Source organism: Chiloscyllium plagiosum, chromosome 37, assembly GCF_004010195.1.
Source record: "Chiloscyllium plagiosum isolate BGI_BamShark_2017 chromosome 37, ASM401019v2, whole genome shotgun sequence".
Lineage (NCBI taxonomy): Eukaryota > Metazoa > Chordata > Chondrichthyes > Orectolobiformes > Hemiscylliidae > Chiloscyllium > Chiloscyllium plagiosum.
Genome location: NC_057746.1, coordinates 960,690 through 969,922, shown reverse-complemented (window position 1 = coordinate 969,922; position 9,233 = coordinate 960,690). Strand labels below are relative to the sequence as shown.

General features: G+C 44.7%; 1 protein-coding gene across 1 annotated transcript in view; it reads left to right on the top strand.

Annotated features, from left to right (window-relative positions):
• Nucleotides 1-1,962: 1,962 nt before the first annotated feature.
• The window catches only part of LOC122541192, a 33,327-nt gene continuing 26,056 nt past the window's right edge, over nt 1,963-9,233 (top strand). Inside the window, exons 1-2 of the mRNA XM_043677819.1 lie at nt 1,963-2,059; nt 5,256-5,312. Of these exons, the coding sequence (XP_043533754.1) occupies nt 1,963-2,059; nt 5,256-5,312 (154 nt within the window). The remainder of the gene's footprint in view (nt 2,060-5,255; nt 5,313-9,233) is intronic.

Here is a 9,233-nt window from a genome sequence, read left to right as displayed (position 1 = left end):
TTAACAATGCAGGGGAATGGCCAGTTCTCCCTGTTCAGGGTTTTCTGGTTTGGTTTAGCTGTGGCAGGCTCAAGATGCTGAATCCAGGAGAGGTTCCAAGTTTCAGCGAATCATTCCTGACTGACTCTCTCTAAAAACTCTTCGGACGTTGTTCCCTCCTGCTGTAAGAATCTGTGTTTCAGTTTACCTTTTTGCCAAAGGGCTGTGTTCATGGGATATTACTGGATTGGAACGGCTCCTTAGTTAAGGTGCAGGATCAGGTTAGTTAAGTTTTCCAACAGTTAAGCTATTCTAAATTCCATTTTTTTTTGTTTCAACTGTAACGTTTAAATAGATTCTGTTTTGCTTAAAGCCGAGTGGTTTGACCAGCTGCATCGCACCTGGAATATCCACCTCGCACCTGCCTTTAAAATAAGGAAAAGTCAGGGTCTGGGTTACCTTCTTGACGTGTTTTGAGCGGATCTGGCCTGGTCCATAACAGATTGGGGTCACTTGTCGGGATTGATTCAATAATTCCATTTTGAGTTGAGAGTTGTTGGACTCGAAGGCAGTGAGTGTTCAGCATTAGTGTCTTTTATTTTGGGTGTTGGTTTCGGTTGGTTTAAATAGTGCGTGGAGAAAGTGAGGACTGCAGATGCTGGAGAGTCAGACTGGGTAGCACGGTGGCACAGTGGTTAGCACTGCTGCCTCACAGCACCAGGGACCTGAGTTCAATTCCCGCCTCAGGTGACTGACTGTGTGGTGTTTGCACATTCTCCCCGTGTCTGCGTGGGTTTACTCCGGGTGCTCCGGTTTCCTCCCACAGTCCAAAGATGTGCAGGTCAGGTGAATTGGCCATGCTTAACTGTCTGTAGTGTTAGGTGAAGGGGAATGGGTCTGGGCGGGTTGCTCTTCAGCGGGTTGGTGTGGATTTGTTGGGCCGAAGGGCCTGTTTCCACACTGTAAGTAATCTAATCATACATGTAGCACTGGAAAAGCACAGCCAGACAGGAGGATCAACATTTTGGGCATAAGTCCTTCATGAGGGATATGAAGGGGGAAGGGGGTTGAGAGATAAATAGGAGGGTGGGGTGGGGAAATGTAGCTGGGAAGGCATTAGGTGGATACAGGTGAGGGGGTTAGTGTGATAGGTCGTTGGGGAGGGTGGAGTGGATAGGTGGGAAGGAAGATGGACAGGTAGGGCAGGTCAAGAGGCCAGTGCTGAGTTGGAAGATTGGATTTGGGATGAGGTGTGGGGAGGGGAGATTTGGAAACTGATCAATGTTGATGCTGTGTTGAAGGGTCCCAAGGGGGAAGATGACCTCACCCCTCCAACCGTAACAAGGATAGAACTCCCCTGGTCCATTCCTTTCAACACACTAATCTCCAGAAACACTCACCATTCCTCACCATTTCTGCCACCTACAAACAAACCCCACCACCAGAGCTATATTTCCCTCCCCACCCCTATCTGTGTTCCACAGAGACCATTCCTTCTGCACTCCCTTGTTAGGTCCACGCTCACCATCAACCCACCCTCTACACCCAGCTCCTTCCTTTGCCGCCACACATGGTGTAAAACCTGCACCCACAACTCTCCCCTCACCTCCATCCAAGGCCCCAAAAGTCCATTTCACATCCAGCAGAGATTTTCCTGCACATTCAAACATCTCATCTACTGCGTCTGTTCATAGAGTCATAGAGATGTACAGCACGGAAACAGACCCTTCGGTCCAACTCATCTATGCCGATCAGATATCCCAACCTAACCCAGTTCCATTTGCCAGCACTTGGTCCACATCCCTCTAAACCCTTCCTATTCATATACCCATCCAGATGCCTTTTAAATGTTGCAATTGTACCTGGCTTTACTTTGGGGTGACAGGACACCAACTCGCGGAGCATCGCAGGGGACATCTCCAGGACACATGCACCAAACAGACCCAATACCACTTCAATTCTCCCTCCCATTGCCACAAGGACATGCAAGTCCTGAGCCTCCTCTACCGCCAATTACAAGCCGCCCGCCACCTGGAGGGAGAACACCTCATCGCCTGCCCAAGAGCCTTCCAACCACACGGTAACAACAGCGACTTCACTAGTTTCCAAATCTCCCCCTCACCCCACCTTATCCCAGATCCAACCCTTCAGCTCAGCACTATCCTCTTGATCTGTCCTCCCTGTCCATCTTCCTTCCTACCTATCCACTCCACTCTGACCTATCACAATCACCCTCCCACTTACATCCACCTATCGCCTTCTTAGCCACCTTCCCCCCAGCCCCACGTCTCTGTAAATCTCTCACCCCCTTCCTCCTCCACATTCCTGATGAGGGACTTATGCCTGAAATGTTAACTCTCCAGCTCCTCGGATGCTACCTGACTTTTCCAGCACCACACTTTTTGATTAAAACAGTTCTTGGTCTAGTAATGGCTGTTTTGGTCACTAAGAACTTTTTAGGGGTGGAAGAAGTGACTTTGTGGGGGGGGGGGGTTTACAAAAGGTGAACAAGGCTAAGCTGCTGGCAGACAAACTGGAGTTTGCGTTGCTTTTAGCTGAGGAAGGGGAAGGTAATTACAGCAATAGCTCAGCATTTAAATTTGCTGAAAATGCGATCAGAATCTTTGGAAATGGTTCGAATTCAATTATGGATGAGGCAGCTTGAACATGAAAAGGAAATGAGACAGTTTGAATTAGGGTTAAAAGCAGAGGAAAGAGAAAAAGAACAAATCTTCCGAGCAGGACAAAAAGAAGAGGAAAGAATTGCTTTAGCAGAACAAAAAGAAAAGGCTGGAATCACTTTGGCAGAACAAGGAGGAGAGGAAGGCCCTAGTAGAGGAAAGGGAGAAAGATAGAGAGTTTGAACTTCAGAAATTGACACGTGGACAACAGCTTTAAAGGATGGAGGTGAAGGTAGAAGGTAGGCTTAGTGAGGGGTCTTGTGAGGATGAACAAACCATCGTAGCTAAAGGCCTGGTGCGGATCTTTTTAAATATATCCAAGCATTGCCGAAACTTGATGAGAAGGATTGTTGAAGCCTTCTTCATCTCATTTGAGAAAGTGGCTAAACAAATGCAGTGGCCACTGACCATGTGGGTTTTGTTGATCCAAACAAAGCTGGTAGGTAGAGCCTAGTAAGGTATTTGCACCACCAGCAGAGAAGTATCTATGGAGTATGAGGAGGTGAAGAAAGCCATCTTAAATGAATATCAGCTTGTGCCAGAAGCTTACAGACAATGTTTCCGGCATCCAAAGACAGACCCTGGTCAAATGTATATCGAGGATCAAACAAAGCAAATTTGATAGATGGATCAGGGCATTAAGAATAGATCAGACATATGACGCTCTTCGAGAGACAATTATTTTGGAGGAATTCAAAAATTAGGAGTAAAACAATTCACATCCACTGTGTACCATCCGGAATCGCAGAGAGCACTAGAAAGGTGGCATCAGACATTATAGACCATTTTAAGGGTTTATAGTCAAGACTATCCAGATGACTGGGATAAAGGAATTCTGTTTGTACTTTTTGCCATTAGAGATGCACAAAATGAATCGATCAGTCCATTTGAATTAGTTTTTGGGCATGAGGTGAGAGGACCACAAGGATGAAAATCAAAACGACCTGAAAGGCTTATTGCTATCACATGGGGAGATATGGACATAAGTACTAATGTAATTATTCATGATATAGATACAGATTGCTGTTCCAATTAAAAGTCAGAATTCAGAGACCACATATTTGGACTGTGTGCCACGTTTTAGGGAACAGTTAAATAGACTGGGGGAGTTGGCTAGACAGCAATTAAAACTTTCACTGGATATGATGAAACGGGAACAAATCAAAACCTCGCAATTTTGCTAATGGAGATAAAAGTGTTTGTGGTACTTCTGATCATCTGTCAAAGCAAGGTTTAGTGGGTTTTAACAACTCGAAAGGTGAGGTGAACTATTTGATAAGGGGTCCAGATAGAAAGAAATCTCACAGAGTGTGTAATGTGAATATGTTCAAAAGGTATTTGATAGGGAAGGAAATCAAGAGGAGAATGTGTTACTGGTTACAAAACAGAGGGAAGAACCAAGTTCAGAGGATTCTGAATTGGACACTCCTCAAATTAAATTGGACAATGAGCAAGTTGACAAAAATTGGGATAAATTATTGATTTACCTTCCAGATGAAAATCAAAATGACCTGAAAGTCTTATTGCTATCACATGGGGAGATATGTGGACATAAGCTGTTAAGTACTAATCTAATTATTCATGATATAGATATAGGAGATGCTGTTCCAATTAAATGACATTCTTATAGACTTAACCTTCTAAAATTGTAACCGGTTCAAAAAGAGGTTGAACGCATGCTCCAAGATGACATAATCAAAGTAGTTGCAGTGACTGGAGCTCACCCATAGTCATGGTGCCAAAACCAGATGGTACCCAACGGCTATGTGTAGACTATTGCAAAGTCAATACAGTTACAAAGTCTGATTCATATCTGATACCACATATTGAGAAGGTGGGACAAGCAACTTATATTTCTAAGTTGAACTTACTCAGAGGATTCGTGTCAGGTACCCTCATCCGAAATAGCAAAAACAACTTCAGCTTTTGTAACATTGAATGGACTGTATCAACATAAAGTCATGCCATTTGGTCTGGAAAATGCACCAGCTACTTATCAAGGGCTAACCAATAAAGTCCTTTCTGGATTATGCAATTGTGCGGTATACATCAACGACCTGGTGATTTTTAATTTACACATGGAAGTAACGTTATCAGAATTTATTGGAATTATTTGATTCACTTTGGGAGGCAGGCTTGGTGATAAATCTGGCGAAGCATGAATTTGCCAAAGCCCAAGTCACCTTCCTGGGCCATGTCTTTAGACATGGACAGATGGCCCCAAGGAATGTGACAACAAAGACTGCTGGGAAGTTTCCTATACCATTGATGAAGAGAGCAGTATGTTTCCTAGGATTGAGTGGGTTTTATCAGAAATTCGTACTGACTTTTAGCAGTGTGGCTGCTCCACTCACTGAACTACTGAAGAAATGTAGCAAGTTTCAGTGGACAGTAAACTGACTGAAGGCACTTGACAGCCTGAAAACTGTGTTAACTACTGCCCCAGTATTAGCCACACCTACTTATGCAAAGCCATTCAAGGTGGCTATCGATACGAATGATGTCAGTGTCAATGCTGTATTTGTGTAAGAAGATGATGAGAAGATAGAAAGACTTATTCGATATTTCTCCAGGAAATTGAAAATTCATCAACAGAAATATTTGACAGTTGGGAAGAAGACCTTGAGCTTGGTGTTGGCGTTACTTTTCAATGTTTATATTGCCAGTAACGTGCCTGAGACAATCATACATACTGATCATAACCAATTAAAGCTTTTGGAGATATTGAAGAACAAAAAATTCAGACTGGTTCGATGGATTTTATTATTGCAGCCATTGAGTCATACAGTCACAGAGTCATAGAGATGTACAGCACGGAAACAGGCCCTTCGGTCCAACCCGTCCATGCCGACCAGATATCCCAACCCAATCTAGTCCCACCTGCCAGCATTTGGCCCATATCCCTCCAAACCCTTCCTATTCATATACCCATCCAAATGCCTCTTAAATGTTGCAATTGTACCAGCATCCACCACTTCCCCTGGTAGCTCATTCCATACACATACCACCCTCTGTGTATATCTTTTTCCTCTCATCTTAAACCTATGCCCTCTAGTTCTGGACTCCCGCACCCCAGGGAAAAAACCTTTGTCTATTTATCCTTTCCATATCCATCATGATTTTATAAACCTCTATAAGGTCACCTCTCAGCCTCCGATGCTCCAGGGAAAACAGCCCCAGCCTGTTCAGCCTCTCCCTGTAGCTCAGATCCTCCAACACTGGCAACATCCTCGTAAATCTTTTCTGAACCTTTTTCAAGTTTCAGAACATCATTCCGATAGGAAGGAGACCAGAATTACACGCAATATTCCAAAAATGGTCTCACTAATGTCCTGTACAGCCGCAACATGACCTCACAACTCCTGTACTAAATGCTTTGACCAATAAAGTATCGAGTATCAGTCAGAGTATCGAGTACAAGAATTGGGAGGTCATGTTGCGACTATGCAGGATGTTGGTTAGGTCACTTTTGGAATATCATGCGCAATTTTGTCTCCCTCCCTCTGAACCTGAAAGGGTTCAGAAAAGATTTACAAGGGATGTTGCCAGGGTTGGAGGATTTGAGCTACAGAGAGAGGCTGAACAGACTGGGGCTGTTTTCCCTGGAGCGTCGGAGGCTGAGGGGTGACCTTATAGAGGTTTATAAAATCATGAGGGGCATGGATAGGATAAATAGACAAAGTTTCTTCCCTGGGGTGGGAGAGTCCAGAACTGGAGGGCATAGGTCTAGGGTGAGAGGGGAAAGATATAAAAGAGACCTAAGGGGCAACTTTTTCACACAGAGGGTGGTACATGTTCAGAATGAGCTGCCAGAGGATGTGGTGGAGGCTGGTACAATTGCAACATTTAAAAGGCATCTGGATGGGTATATGAATAGGAAGGGTTTGGAGGGATATGGGCCGGGTGCTGGCAGGTGGGACTAGATTGGGTTGGGATATCTGGTCGGCATGGACGGGTTGGACGGAAGGGTCTGTTTCCATGTTGTCTCTATGACTCTGAGTCTGTGAGTGAGTGAGTGATTCTGGGACTTTAGAGCAGTGTGGGTGTTCAGTGTATTGGGGAAGAAGTGTTTTTTGCCTTTGTTTGTCAGGTCTTTTTTAACGGATTAATTGAGGCCCCACAAAAAACATAAAATGATATCACGTGAAAATCATATGTTCATTGGTTCATAATAGCTGCTAATATAAGTATATGATTGGTTACTCTCAGATTAAAGGTAAATGGGAGAGGTATCTTACACACCTGACGAGATGCAGTAGAGATGCTGGAGCAGGCGATCTGTTGTAACTGGATTATGTGGGAGTGGATGGATCCCACTTTGGATGATAATGACCACACTTTTAGCAAGCGCTAAGGAATTCCTACTCAGAATTAATGAGTTAGAGTCTGAGCTTCAAGACACATCTGAGAGGGGGAGAGTTACCTGGACACTGTATTTCAGGAGGTAGTCACACTCTTCAGATGAATTACTGTACCTCTAATCCAGTCAGAGGTCAGGGACAGGGGGTAGTGACTACCAGCGAGGCATGTTGAGGTATCCAGGTAGCACTGCAGGACCGTCAGCCCTTCAACTCATTTAACAGGTTCAAGATTCTTGTTCTCTGTGAGGGAGAGCCTGGGGGCTGAGCAAACTGATCACAGCACTGTGATATAGGGAGCCATTCAGGGGGGTGGAGAAAACAGGAATATAGCTGTAATCAGGGATAGTATCATCAGGGAATATTCAGTGTTCCCTGCGGCTAAGGTTGACAGAGCTGAAGGCTGTGTTACCAGCCTGGAGCCTGGGTGCAGGGTGTCTCCTTTAGGTTGCAGAGGGACTTGGTGTGGGAGAGGAAAGATCTAGGTGTTGTGGTCCACATAGATACCAGCAGTATCAGTAGAATGAGGGAAGAGGATCTGCTGAAGGAATATGACCAACTAGGGGCAAATTAAAAAGCAGGACGAAAAAGGTCATAACCTCCACTACCTGACCCACAAACTAATTGGCACAGGGTCAAGATTAAAGGGGCAAAGATTCGTTTTGGGAGAAATGGGTTCAAATTCATGGGACATTGGCATCATTACTGGGGAAGTGGGGAGCTTTCCTGATGGAATGGGCTCCACTTGAATCATGCTGGGACCAAAGTCTTGGTGAACCATGGTTAATCTCACATTGCACCAATGAAGCATAAACCTGTAAGGACATCTGATAATAGAAGGTTAGATCGCATGGAATCCAGGGGGATCTGACAAATTAAATACAGAATTGGCTTGATGGTAGGAAGTAGAAGGTAATAGCAGAAGGATACTTGTCAGACTGGAGGCCTGTGACTAGTGGTGTGCCTCAGGATTCGATGCTGGGCCTATTACTGTTTGTTATCTATATATATATATGATTTGGATGAGAATGTATAAGGTATGATTAGTAAGTTTGCAGATGACACTAAAATAGGCAGTTTCATGGACAGTGAGGAAGGTTATCAGAAATTACAGCAGGACCTTGATCACCTGGGGAAGTGGGCCAAGAAATGGCAAATGGAGTTTAAGTGTGAGGTCTTGCATTTTGGAAAGTCAAATCAAGGGCTGAGTTTCATGGTGAATGGTAGGGCCTTAAGGAGTGTAGTGGAACAGAGGGACCTTGGAGTTCAGGTGCAGTGTTCTCTGAAAGTGGAGTGACAGGTAGACAGGGCAGTGAGGAAGGTTTTTGGTACACTGGCCTTCATCAGTCAGGGCAGTGAGTATGGAAGTTGGGAAGTTATGTTGCAGTTATACAGGACATTGATGAGGCCGCATTTGTGTTCAGTTTTGGTCACCTTGCTATGGGAAGGATGTTATTAAACTGGAAAGAGTGCAGAAGCAGTTTACAAGGATTTTACCAGGACTCAAGGGTCTGAGTTTTAGAGAGAGGCTGGGCAAGCTCGGATATTTTTCCTTAGAGCATAGGAGACTGACGGGGGACTCTTATAAAGGTGTATAAGATCATGAGAGGTATGGATAGGGTGAATGCACTCAGTCTTTCTTCCAGGGATGGGGAATCGAGGACTAGAGGGCATCAGTTTAAGGTTAGAGGGGAAGGAATAAAAGGGAACCTGAGGGGCAACGTGTTTACACAAAGGGTGGTACGCATATGGAATGAGCTGCCAGCGGACGTGGTTGAGATGGGTACATTAACAACATTTAAAAGGCATTTGGACAAATACATGGATAGGAAAGGATTAGAAGGATATGGGCCAAGTGCAGGGAAATGGGGTTAGCGTGGGTGGACATTTTGGTCGGTATGGCCCAGATTAGGCCAAAGGGCCTGTCTCCATGCTGTAGGAGTCTATGACTGTATGATTCTAACAAACATAAAGGCTTTGTATCTGAATGTACAAAGCAACTGGAATAAAATTAATGAAATGAATTAAATCCATATCCCCAGGCTGACCAGAGTTGAAAAGTGTGGTGCTGGAAAAACACAGCAGGCCAGGCAGCATCCGAGGAGCAGGAGAATCAACGTTTCAGGCATAAACCCTTCTTCAGGAATGAGGCTGATGTGCCAAGTGGGCTGAGATAAAAGGTGGGGGGGGGGGTGTGTGTGTGTGCTGGGAATAC